General features: G+C 33.4%; 1 protein-coding gene and 1 pseudogene across 1 annotated transcript; both read right to left on the bottom strand.

Annotated features, from left to right (window-relative positions):
- Window positions 1–833: 833 nt before the first annotated feature.
- Window positions 834–2,146, bottom strand: LOC7488050 (40S ribosomal protein S28-2). Its single transcript, XM_002322711.4, has 2 exons — window positions 1,980–2,146; window positions 834–1,310 (listed from the first exon to the last, which is right to left on the bottom strand). The coding sequence occupies exon 2, from the start codon at window positions 1,307–1,309 to the stop codon at window positions 1,112–1,114; it is 198 nt and encodes a 65-aa protein (XP_002322747.1). The 5' UTR covers window position 1,310; window positions 1,980–2,146; the 3' UTR covers window positions 834–1,111.
- A 2,595-nt stretch (window positions 2,147–4,741) lies between these two features.
- Window positions 4,742–8,521, bottom strand: LOC7488049 (IQ domain-containing protein IQM6-like; annotated as a pseudogene).
- Between the last annotated feature and the right edge of the window lie 5,226 nt (window positions 8,522–13,747).

Genomic DNA, 13,747 nt, shown 5'->3' with positions numbered 1-13,747 from the left:
TTTTAACTTTATATATAATAATAAACCAAGGAAGAATCATCCAGCTCCTTAAGCACTTGGCCACTTATTGTTCTTTTACGCCTAGTTTTCTTATATAAGCAAATAATTTATTTATTTATTTTTAAAAAAGGCAGGCAACTCTAAAACCCAGTCACCTGTGAAAGAAGAAAATAAAACTTTCAAACCCTAAAACCCATTTTTTTAAAACCATTTTATCCAAAAACACACAAAACATCTTACCCTAATACTCTCATTTATAGCCAAAAAAAAAAAACCCAAAAAACTGTTATAAAAAACAAAACTCAACTCTATCCCAAAAACTTTTCCAGAAAAAGATTTTTTTTAATAGATACATCAAATAACACCCCAATCCAACTCCTAAGAGAAATCAATTGAAATCAATAGCAATCTTTTTCATGGCTGGATCGTTATTAGCTGATGATTTCATCTTTTCGCTAAAATTCAAAGAATTTCTCTCTTCTCTCCTACCAAGGAATGAGAAATAAGAAAAATAAAATATTAAACCAAACTGAAATTTGCTTCAGAATAGGCTGGCCATTATTTTTCTGACTTTAATATTTTGGTCCCTTATCTTTTAATATATCCTTTTTTAATAATATTTGACAAAATGAAAATCAATTTAGTTTAGAAGAATGAAACTGAAAAAAAAATTTTGAAAAAAAAAACATTTTACAGTGATTGTCATTGGCGTTTTAGTATGTGTTATAATAATTATAATAAATAAACCGCCTAAATCAATCTCTCTACAACAGGATCATGTGCATCTTAAACAAAATGTTCAACCTCAAAAATGGCTTTCAAGGAACATGGAATGAGGTTGAATGGAGAATAAATTGCAACAATAATTTTTACTGCATCAAGCAAGCAGAGTAGCGCGACAAAGGCACATTGGACCCATATATCCCACAACAAGGCAAAATTCCTCAGCAAGGGCGGTGCGTTGAAAACAATAAACAGAAAAGACTCTGAAGCAAGAAAAAAAACATCAGGGAGCAACTCAAGAACCAAACTTTCAAGTCTTTTGACATCAACCACACAGAAAATACTTCTATATTTCAATTAAAAGAAAGCTCATGACACCATTGGCAGATCAGCGGAGTCTCCTTGCCTCTCTTTCAGACTCAAGCAAAGTGAGGACATCCCCTTCTCTCACAGGTCCCTTCACATTCCTCATGATGAACCGATTTGGATCATCAAGAAACTTGACTCTAACCTGAGTCACCTGCCCCCTCGATCCAGTCCTACCCATAATTTTCATCACAACCGCATGCTTAATCTGAGAATCCATCCTGCAAGAAACCAGGAGTTAGGCTAAGAGGACCAAACTTGTACAAGGCAAGAATCCAGCTCAATGTTCATTACCGGATTACATCCACCAGATAGAACAACAGTAAAGCAATGAGTTAATAAAGAGCAACAACAAATTCCCATTGATAAAATAACTAAAAGGGAAGCAATCAAATCATCAGCCAACACAAAATAACCCAAATCCAGCATATGCCATGTAACATCGGCCATCTGATGTTACGAAAGATATGTCTAACTATCAAGCTAGAACCACAACCTAAATTTCTTTTGTAAATATAAAGCATATAATCTATCTAATACATTATGCATGGCATTACTCTTTGCCCCGCACAAGAACAAACAGTAACAACAACAAAAAAAATGAAAACTCAATTCATATAAAGCACCTTGAGATTTTTTCCTACAGAATTTCCCAGAAACCAAACATACCTACCTGCTTTATATGTATTTTCCCAGTAAAACATACGATACTTCAAAAGCAAAAGAGAGAAGTGAATAACAAGATTAATTCACTAAATCGTAAATACATGAACAAGAGATCGATTGACGTAGATACTTCAAGGGATCTACTGTGATCAAACCAGTCATCAACAAAGATTTAATGGCTAAAAAATACAAGAAATAATGTAAGGAACCGCGGATAAGAGAACCTGAGAGGAACGCAGCTGCCGCCTGTAGCTGGTTTTCTGGTTCTTGCAAAGTGGAAGGCAGAAAATACGAATGCCTAGAGTTAGGGTTGTGTTAAGAAGAGTAGGCTTAGTTTGGGGTATTTATGTAATTAGGAATTTAGGTTTAATAAATTGTTCAAAAATACCAATTCACAAAACGAAAAGGGGTAATGGACAATAGACCTATGCTATAGGAATATTGAGTTTGTTACGGATTAAATTTGTATATAATATTATGATAGATTGATATTTTTTAAAAATAATTTTATTTATTAAAAGTATATTAAAAGAAGACCTATGTTATAGAAAGGGAATTATTGTCACTTTTTTAGAGGATAAAATGTGATTTTCTCTTTTTCCTAGTTACAATTGAAGCACCATAATTTGTTTTTCGTTATAAACTCTCTTTATTGATTCAGATGTTAAATCTTTTTCTTATTGTGATCATTATGTAATCTTGTATAAAAATAATTTATTTAAGCATGGTAGTTCTAAACCAACAAAAGCATATTAGATAAATGCAATATTGTTGATGATAATTTAGCTCAAAGTGAAGGTAAAATGAAAAGTTACTGAGAGTTAAGTATCATTAATTAATTTACAGACCCAATCCAAATTGCTTACAATATTTATAAGTCGAGAAACTTGCTTTATATATATATAATGATTTAAAAGATGTGGAATTAGATCCATTACAAAAATGAAAAACATTATAACTGTTTATATGAACAATTAACCATCTCAATTTTGTTTTAAATTTTTCAAATTTTTTTCCCTTTTTCTATTTTTTTTCAATTTTACTTTTTCTATTTTTTTTCTTTCAATATTTTTTTGGTTTTTAATTGATTGTTATAATTTGCTTCGGTTTTTTATGAGATTATCACAGTCTCAAACAAATATCTCAACGTTTGGTTGATATATATATTTTTTGCAAGCGTTTATTTTTGTTATCATATCATTAAATAAAATATATTTTTAAAAAATAAAATTCTTAAACCTAATGGAGTCCATGATTCGGATTGCGGGTTTTGCGAGTTAAGCTGGAAAGTCCGGGTCAATTCAATATATTACTGTCTCGATATTAAAAAAAATATCACCTTGAGATTTTTTAAAAGTCAAACAATGCTTTTACTGGTTTTTCAGGTTGCATTTGGACATGCCAAATCAACTGGATCATGTAGAGTAAACTCTTATGTAAGTTAATTTTAAATGTGAGCTAGGTAAACAATCAAATCAAAAGATTTCAAAACTTATTTGTTTGGTTTGGTTTAATAACAATGCGTCTAATTTTGGTTGGGTCTGGTTTAATAACTATGCAAGTTAATTTTAAATCTGAGCTAGGTAAAGAATCAGATTAAGAGATTTCAAAGTTTATTTGTTCGGTCTGGTTTAATAACTATGCAGGTTAATTTATTTATCAGTTTCATTCTTCAATATTTTGGTTGGTTTTTAATTGATCTTCATAATTTGTTTCGGTTTGCTTTCTACGAAGTTATCATAATTTTAAACAAACATCATGTTATTTGGTTGGTGCTCAATTTTACGAGCGTCTAATTTTATTATCATATCATAAGTAAAATAATAGTTTTTTTAATTTTTTTTTATTAAACCTAGTGGAGTTTATGATCCGAGTTGCGGATTTAGTAGGTTAAGTCGCAAAGGTAATGTCAATCTAATATGTCATTATCTTATTATTAAAAAGCATAATTTTAAAATTTTTTAAAACCATGCCACACTTTCATTTGGTTTGTTTTTAAATTCATAAAGTCAACTGAATCATATCATGATAACTCTCATAATATTAAATAATTACATCGTGTTTAATTACAATATTAAATAATTTCTGAAGCCTAAACATTATTTTTTGAAATTAATTTTATCCAACCATAAATATAAAGCTGTCCAATAAACTAGTTAACTTCTATCTAAGCAAGTGGCAATAGAAAATTTAAAAGAACTTATTTTCAGAGAGGAGTTGAATACCATGAAAATCAAAAAGCTATATTTGTAGATGCCCAGCGAGCCACAGACAGAAGGGAAGAGATCCGGAAATCGAAGTAAATCCAATGTAATAATCCTGTTGAAACATGCCACTAAGGTGACAACGAAAGAAAAAGGAAAACAACAGGTGTCTTAGGAGCAGATGAAGCTAGAGCAAAAAATAAGTTTTTGGGCAAGCAAAATAAATGACAAATTACAATTGAAGAAACTGAGAAGAAAAAAAAGGGCAATTACCTAGAATTGGGGAGCAACCGTGGTGGTTTTTTTTAAAGGTACAATATCTGTGAAGTATAAATGTGAACTTTATTTTTATTAATTTTCAGTTCCTGAAAATTAAGTGAGATAGAAAGTCATCATAAAAGAATGAGAAGGGAGAATTTATCCAGCCAATCATGTTTTATTCATTAAAAAATATTGATTATGATGTTAATAAATTCATTTAAAAAAAAGAGTTCAATAAAGATGACGGTTTTGCATTTAACCAAACTATAAAAAGTATATCGGAACTCGTGGAACCTGGTGACACGGTGATTTTCTGCAGCTCTTTTGCTTGAAAGGGCTGATCTCAGGATTCCCAGGTTCAGTTTTTAGGTTTGCGATCACCAGGTACATGTTTTGAGTTCTGAAAGAAAATATTTCTCCTGATAAAGCTGGAAGGCTAGGACTGACTTCACATTCTCCCTCGCAAGACGAGATGTCCCTCGTCCTCCCTGGCTAATGGTATTTTAGATGTTGCAGATGACTTCAAGAAACTTTAAGAATGATATAGAAACCCTTTGTCTCAAATATTGGGACAGCTAAGTGCCTGCTTAACCCTTTCCTTTTCATTTCATTTTTGTGTGTCTACAGAAGAGAGGTATTGATAATGGCGTATACAAAGAATGCCCTATATCATTTCTATTCTATCCCAGTAAATAAGCAAAAGAAAAATTCTTGATCCAACAGAGTCTAAAGGTTTGCTGTTCGTGAAAATAACACTTGGTCTGGAGCAAGGGGACTTCTGCATGATGTTTCTTTCAATAATGAAGCTTGTGTCAAAACCATTGGTGATGAAACCTTCGGGCTAAGCCGAGGTGCGGTCCGTGGTGATGAGTTATCACTTCTTGTTCTTGGCGACAAATTTGCATTCTCTAAAACCCGGAATCGAAGCTCTGATGGATAATCACTCATGCATCCTATCCGTGGCCCTGCACCAGTAGTCCATTTAGATGATGGTAATTGCTTCGCCAATTGATATGACTTCATTCCTTTATGAGAATCTATCCTTTGGAGGATTTTTTCTTTGGGGACGGGCTCCTCATTTTCTTCTTCGTTATCTTCGTCAAACAAGTTGAGTTTAGTAATCATGAAATCTTCCTCCGTCAAAAATGAATCTTCTGCCGTTTCATAGCCATCTTCTCCAGAAGAATCAGGATCTTCAGCCTGGCAGCTTGGTCCAAGTTGTTCTGTTTTGAAAGTGTCAAGCACATCTCCTCTTGTTGGTATTTCAAGTTCAGTAATTTTAAATTGTAATCCACGTGACAACTTTGATGTGTGCAGATTAGCATTTTCTGCCACGTTACAATCTTGTTTCCTTGAAACTGTGTTCTCTAGAGCCAAGACTTCAACATTTGTTGCTTTGGTGTCTTCAAGTAAATCTGCATCAGGTTGGTCTCGGAGGCTACCACGAATGTCCTTCTTTATAACAGATTCATCTTCTTCATCAGTTGGGCTTTCCTGAATATATAAGAGAAGAAGAGAAGTGCATCAATGATTCGCCACTATAGTTCCGAAAATGCATAAATGACAGCTTGAAAAATAATAACTGATCTGCTATGAACCCTGGAGCACAAAGTTTCCACATAAAAGAAAGGCATGAGCCTTTGGCTTCCTACAGAGGTGAAACTGTTACCAATGTCAATTGTAGAGACCACCATATTCAGAACAACCCTAATTCATGGAAAATGGTACTAATTTGGATGCTGTCAGCTGATAGTGTACTGTTGAAAAATCTTTGTTTCACGGGGTTTATAGCAGATGCTAACTTCATTGATGTTACTGAGAGCAAACTTAATAGTTTCTTACCTTTACATCGGTTAGATCTACGCTCTGTTCCCTGAGGAATGACATGAATGCCTGGAAGTTTTCATCTGTTGGGAGATAATGGCCGCTGTGAGGCCAAACTGCCTGTCAAATCGAAAGAACCTTGTAAATATATAGAGAAAGTAAAATTAGGCAGAAAGGAGGAAATTCGTGAAGCTACCAAAGACAGTTTCTATGCTACCTTGAGAACACCATCTTCCACGACTAATCTTCCAGCAGATAGAGTGGCTCCACCAGCCAAGAAACTTGAATGTTGAAACGTTCCCTTGATCTTCAGACCAACATACAAGGTCTTTGATGTACTGAGAACAAAAATCCATTTGGCATCCTTCGGTCCTTCTGTTGTATGGAGAAGTTTCCCACTTTGTTTATATAATAATCTCCCATTCTGCACTGCTACTTCAAAAGCTTCTCTTTCAGCCTGAAAGATGGACACAGTACTTGTAAGCAGATTTTAATAGCTGGGTAAGCCAAAAAAGAAGGCCGAATATATAAAAATATTGACGTTCCATTTAAAGTTTCTGGCTTTGGAATAGATTTCAAATTGAAGCAGAAAACTGCTGTAACTATACCAACCACCAGATTTTGCAAGTCCTCTCATGACTATTGGAATAAAAGATTGATAATAAGTGATGATACTTACAGGACCAAGATATTTGATGCATTGTTGTTGAAGCTTGGATCTAGCACATCTATCAAGGTTCACTTCTTTCCCAGCTCCAATATCGAGCCTGCAAGTTTAAGAGTTTGAGATCAACTGTGAATAATGTCTTTCCTGGAGCAAAGATGACATTGTCGTATGCAAGTCTTCAATTTCAAGAAAATTTACCAATAGAAGAAAGGCTGTGTGCTCTGGCAATGAAGCCAATTGACATAATAAAATTGAAGGTTGTGTCCATAACGATGCCGTGGATCAATCTATTAGAGAGAAAGAATAAGATCAATATGAGGTAAAGTAAACCAGTAACTCCGTTCCAAAGTTTTATTTCAAGACTGTATCTTACTGCCTCTAGCCAATGCAGTAAAGCTAGCTTCCGAGCCTTTGCATCCTTCGACAAGCCTTTTCCTACCTGCAAAGGATAAAAATTCTGGTACTCAGAAATTCTGTACAATAAATTTGATAACACACACACACACACATCAATTTCTTTAGAACGAACCTTAGCAGCTCTCATTCTTGCTCTGGACCAACGTGAAATTGCAGTCTCAGGTTTCTCAATATCAAAAAAAGATATGGAGCTTCTCTTGAGTTCTGCAAATTCCAACAACTTCCACCTACAAAACATATAACAAGAACATTAATCTTCAAAAAGGAGAATCCTACAACAAGAAATTCAGAGAGAAACCTTTTGAAATATGTGTGTGTGTGTGTGTTTACACAGAGAGGAAAGCGAAAGAAAGATTTGTGTTCATGAAATAGATACAAAAGGAATTGCAACTTTAGACTAATACCAACCATCTCTGCTCGACAACAACAGCACAATCAGCCAGCTGCCTCCTGGTTCTGAAGCTTTTATACACTTTCTGCAATGTCACCGCGGCCTGGTGTCTTTGGTTCCCTGACTCAAGCAATGACAAGTTAAGTTTTTTGTCAGGCAAGCTATCTGTCCTTGTCAACTGATTACCCTTTTCTCCAACTTGAGGACTAATGATTGATCTAGCGAGCACATCCATATCCGAGGCGGTACTTTTGAAGGAGAATGTGGTACTGGATTCCCTCTCCTTAAAGCTAAGGCATTCTTCAAGTATCATCTTTCCTGTAACATATGATCTCATGGAATGAGATTCTGAATCACAGACAAAAACCGACAGATTGCGAAGCAGTCCCAAAACTAATTGATCTAATAAGAACAGTGTCGAAAGGACTATCCAATCCATCGAATACAGCAAGGGCACATGAAAAGGCCATTCCCATTTTAGGAAAGGAAACACAGGTTTCTTTCTCAAACTCCAAACAAACAAGAGCTATGGGTCTCAATAACTGTTAGAAAATAAGCAAACCAAGGAGAAATGATTCAAAATAAAAATACATGGGACTAAAGGCATGGTATGTTAGAGATATCAAGACCCATTTTTTTTGCGTTCTCAAATGTTCACCCACGCCTTCAATTAAGAAAAAAAAAACACAGAGAGAGAGTTCATAAACACCATTTTTTCTACTTCTTCTCTAGACACTAGACAGCTATTGACAGAGGCAGCAGTGACCAAAATATAACAAATTCCAAGGTTGGAGGCGAAAAGAAGTGGAAGCTTTCAGAGTAAACAGACAAAGAACAAAGCTTTAGCCCAGTACACTGGCAAGGAAAAAAACATTCAGCTACGTTCCATGGCCCCCCATTATCAATAAAACAACATAAACAGGAAAAATCCATAATAAAAAAATATCAGGGCAAGTTTCATACAAAGAAAACGTCCATAATGTCCCATTTCCTAACCTTAACAAACAAAAACAACAGTCTTAAAGAAACAATGAATCAAAGTACAAAGACAACAGCATAAGAACGAAATGAAGGGAACGTTGCAGGGTTACCTCAATCTGAGGCAGGACAGAGTAACAAAAAAATGTTTTGCTAGACGGGGAGAACCAAAGAATGTTAAAGAGAAGGAGGGATAATAAAAGATGGGGGATTTGGTAAGAAACGTGAGAGGGAGCGAACAATGTGGGTTTGTTAATGATTTAAGCAGGTTCCAAGGACTGTTTACAGAATGGCTCTTTCTCTTGCTTTGTCAAAGGAATTTGTTGTGTTTGTTCTTTCAATGCTAGCCAAATTAATAGGTTGGCTTCCTGTGCTATTCTTGCAATGCAAATCAGTGAATTTTATATATATAGAGAAAAAAAAACAGGAAAAGAGATGGAGAGCTATGGCCGTGTCACAGCACAGGCAGACATATTCCAACCATGTGTGCTGACTTCAACCACTTTTTTTTTTATAACAACTTATATTTTACTCTCTCTTTTGAGTAATTTTTTATTCATTCCTTCTCTTTCGTATTTCCAATTTTGGACTAATGGGAATTTTTTTTTGAAATTTTAGCTTCGGTGTTTTAATTTAACTCGTAAGAGGGGATGTGATTAGATTGGGTTAAAGTTAGGAATCAATGGCATGGTTCAATATTTTTAACTTAATATTTTTATGGTTTAAAAGAGCTTAGAATAGCCCAATACAATTAGATTTAGCTGTTAATTGAACTCAAGATAAAACAATATGTTAGATCTAATACACTTGTGTTTAATTATTAGCTGAATCTAAAGTAATGTGGGTCTAGTAAATTGTCAACTCTAGATCTTGAGTCAATTTTAATTGAATTTTTTATTCATTCATTCTCTTTAATATTTCTAATTTTGGACCAAAAGGGATTTTTTTCTTCTTTGAAATTTTAGCTTTAGTATTTTTATTTTAGTCATAAAAAGAGACACTGAACGAATGACATGATATGATATTGCATGCATATCATAATACCAATATATTAGTCTAAAAATGATTTCAGGAACTAATTTAATTCATAATTCTATTTGAAAAATCAGAATGTGGGGCATTATTTTTTTTAATTAATGTGGGTGTCCGAGCCAGCTTGTGCGCGCCTTGATTAATTCCACGGGTCCTGAAGTTAACGACCATATAAGTCTTCAGTGGCGTTGAGAAGACTCGAACGGGTGATCATTGGAGAACAAATTCAAGATCTAACTAGTTGAGCTACTCTTCAGAGTTGAATATCAAGACATTATTGTTGTGAAAGGAGATTGATATAAATATATTTTTTAATTGTTACGTTTCTCAAAATTGGGTTCAAGGAACTGGCCCGCTAAATTAATCACGCTAATTACCTACCATTTTTAATTGTAAAGCCAATAACCTGCTTGAATTAAGTGCATTGTGAAAGGAAATTGATAGAAATATGTTCTTAATTAATTGTAACGTTTCTAAAAAATGTGCTCAAGGGATTGGTCAACCCTAAATCAATCAAGTCAATTACCTACCATTTTTAATTGTAAAGTCGATTGCCTTCCTTATTTTAGTGCTAGAAGCACCAAATTTGTATTCCAAATTCCAAGCCAAGTCATTGTTTATAGTAATTCTCACACACCAAGTCATTGTTTGTGGTAATTTTCACATCACAAAGGTTGATGTGACTCACGTGGAGTTAAGAGAAGCCTACCGACCATGTTTAGTGTCTTTTTTCTCCGAGAATGATATGGTAGTTTAGAATTGCCTTTCAATTAAATTTTGAAATTTATATTTTGAAATTAATTTTTTATATATTTTTTTATCGTTTTGAAGTGTTGATATTAAAAATAATTTAAAAAAATAAAATAAATTATTTTAATACATTTCCAAATAAAAAACAATTTGAAAAGGTATTCACTGTCATACTCTCCAACACATTTTCTTAATTATCCACACATTATTTATACCACTAGTTTGTAGGGCATTTTTCCTTGCAAGCTCCTCGAATTCTTATTCCGGGTAAAGAACATTTGAAATTCAAAAGTTCTAAGGCCAACCATAAGGATTTAAAGAAAGAAAGAAAGAAATAGCTGCTCCCATCTGTGAGCAGAAAGAAAGCAAATTAATACTAATAAAAATTAGCAAAAAAAAAAAAAAAATGGTGTCGGAAAGTTTTACCTCCACCGTCACAGTACGCTGATTAATGGTACCCTAAATTACATTTTTCATCGAAACCTAGATTGCCACGATCAGTGCTGTCTCTTGCCCTTCTCGCATTCCGTTGAGGTAACTGCCACGCTCCGAGAACTTGCAAGTTGCTCCGTGTGAGAGTGTATGCACGCGATACTGGGTAGCGTGGGAGCTATTATTTTTGAAAGTCAAACAACGTAGACATGTGATGATATACAGCTAGCCTACTGTTGCTTCTCGGGATCCATGCAACAGCTGTGGTACTTGTTATTTACGGACACTCAATTCAGAGACACGTTTTTTTTTTTTAAAAAAAAAATTTAGCAAGTTAAAAAAGAAAATAACAAGGATAAAAATATTTAGAAAAATAATATAATTTGACTATTTAAATGTTATATCTGCGACCAAAAAAAAAATAAAAAAAATACCCAATGCAATTTTTTTAGCTTCTCAGTTCATTTTCATAAATAACCAACCCAACAATTTATAATTTATAAACACTTCCATCTTCTCAACACAATTAAAAAATTAATAAATTTCATAATTCATCAAAATTAATAATTAGTAATTAATAATTTTTATAACATTAAAGTATATAATCAAATTACATCTAAAAATTATCTTAGTTTGTAAGCGAGCCCGAAACACTAGTGGGTGAGTGGAGCGTTCGTGTGTAGGCATGCACAACCCTAACCCGTCCAACTCAAGGACAAGCTTGCAACACCAAAATCACCTCAGCTTGTAGACAGGTCTGAAAAGCTTTGTGGACGAGCCTGGATCACTCATGGACAAACTTGCCTCCCTAACTACATGTCCCCGTCACATAAGCAATCTTATCTTCCGCTAAGGTTACTTTGAGACGCTCAACCTCCTCAAACTCCTTAAGTCCACTAATAAGAATGACACATTAGATAATAAATTTAGATATTCATGCCATATTTATCGGATTTCAAAGCCACATGGGTATCTATTATTTGACTATTATTTAATATTCAATAAAAAATAAATTAGTATATATATATATATATATGTGTGTGTGTGTGTGTGTGTACTTATATGTGTGTATTATGTCATTATTGAGATATGTAAATATTATATTGGATTCAAAAAATTATAAATGTTCTACACACACACACACACATATATATTGTGTTAGGTTTGTGTTGAGTCAAGTCGGATTTGACAATATCCATATCCTATCTATTACCCATTGGATAAGATAACTATTAAAAAAACCTACTTATTCGGGTTAGGTCGATATCCATCATATTTGGATTAAATTGTCATCCCTTTCCACCATAACACAAAATTAAGTGTATTGTTGGTCAGGGCACGTCCAATCTCATCAACTGGCACGTTCAATATCATCAACTCCTTCATGGACAACAATTGCTACTCTCTAGGCCTCCGTAATAAGTGAAGCATCTAATAAATACATTAAAAAAATAATTATCATCCATCATCTATAATAACAATTTAGATAGCTTGGTAAGAGACATATCTAATGCATCAATTAGGAACTTATTGCTTTCTCCATTATAAGTAATATCATTGTTGGTATAGAAAAAGCTACCACCATAAAAGCATAGTATCCCAATATCACAAGACATTATGTTAAACAATACAACGAAATCCAAGCTTAATTTAGCAATATAACAAATTAATCGAGGCACATAATTTCGATAAAAAATTATTCAGAAAAACTCTAACCATGAATGACATAATCGGTAAAAACTCAAATTCAGTAATTTTCTCAATAAATAATGAAATTATCAACCTAATTGATATATTTCACAAATAATCAACATATTTTTTAAAATCAATTTCAATAAATCCTTAATTTAACCTAAAAAACCCTAACTCTAATTCACAATCAACAACAACCCAAAATCATTTATTTTCATCACAAATAACAAAATTAACAACTCAAATTAATGTGTTTTATAGCTAATTAACATAATTTAAACCTAATTCATAAAAAACCTATTTTTTTTAAAAAAACCCTAATTCTAACCTTAAAATAATTAAAATCAACAATTAGCACAAATTAGCCTAAATTCTATTAAATTGATAGAGGAGAAGTGTGTAATATACTCTGGGCGGTTGTGGCCAAGATTGCAAGGATAGCCTGCGGGGGGGGGGGGAACTTGCACGTCACGTTGGAGAGAGAGAAAGGGAGAGATGGGTGGTGTCATTGTGGTAATAAAGATGTTTTACGATGGAAAGAGAGGGAGAATGGTGTGGGTAGAGGTTTTCCACGAGTTGTGGTGGTAGCTGGGAGCAGAGGAGGAGAGGGGAAATAACGAAGAAAAGAAGTGTGTGGTTTTAATTCGTTTTGAGTCTCGTACGACTCATGACTCAGATATGAGGCATGCGATTCACAAGTCATAAATATCGTATGTGACTTGTTAATTTATGTTATTTTTTGTTAAATTATATATCAAAAATCTTGAGATACAGCATCACAATATTTTTTATATGAATTTTAAGATTTGTTTTAAAATGAAAAGTTGTAAAAATTAATTTACAGTTCTCAGAGTTAAGAATCAAGAAGCTCACTAAATGCAAAGATAAGGCAAATCTTGAAACATTATATATCATGATGGATAGGACGTATGTCAATACATTTATATTGATATTGGAAAACCATCAAATTCCAAAATAAATAAATAAAACTCCAAACAAAGTGCAGCTGGAAAGCATGATAGAAAGGCGAGGACATTGAAAAGTGATAAAACGACATGATCAAGTCCAAATAGAGCATGCAGCGTACGAGAGCGTTGGATTTTAGGTAACATTCACAGCTTTATATGCTGCCACTCATCTTGACAGAACGTAGGCAATCAGAGATTCTATCAGAAAGCAAGCACCGACATCCCTTCTCAGTCTCTCGAAGCACCTGTGTGGAAATTTGAATATTGTTTTTAAAATTAATTTTTTAAATATATTTAGATAATTTTAATATTAAAAGTAATTATTTTAAAATTAAAAAACTATATTTTTAATATATTTTCATATAAAAAATACTCG

The sequence above is a fragment of the Populus trichocarpa genome, chromosome 16 (assembly GCF_000002775.5).
Source record: "Populus trichocarpa isolate Nisqually-1 chromosome 16, P.trichocarpa_v4.1, whole genome shotgun sequence".
Lineage (NCBI taxonomy): Eukaryota > Viridiplantae > Streptophyta > Magnoliopsida > Malpighiales > Salicaceae > Populus > Populus trichocarpa.
This window is presented reverse-complemented; position numbering and strand designations above follow the sequence as displayed.

Excerpts from the sequence above, each read along its gene's own strand:
- LOC7488050 (XM_002322711.4), bottom strand. The coding sequence starts at position 1,309 with ATGGATTCTCAGATTAAGCATGCGGTTGTGATGAAAATTATGGGTAGG.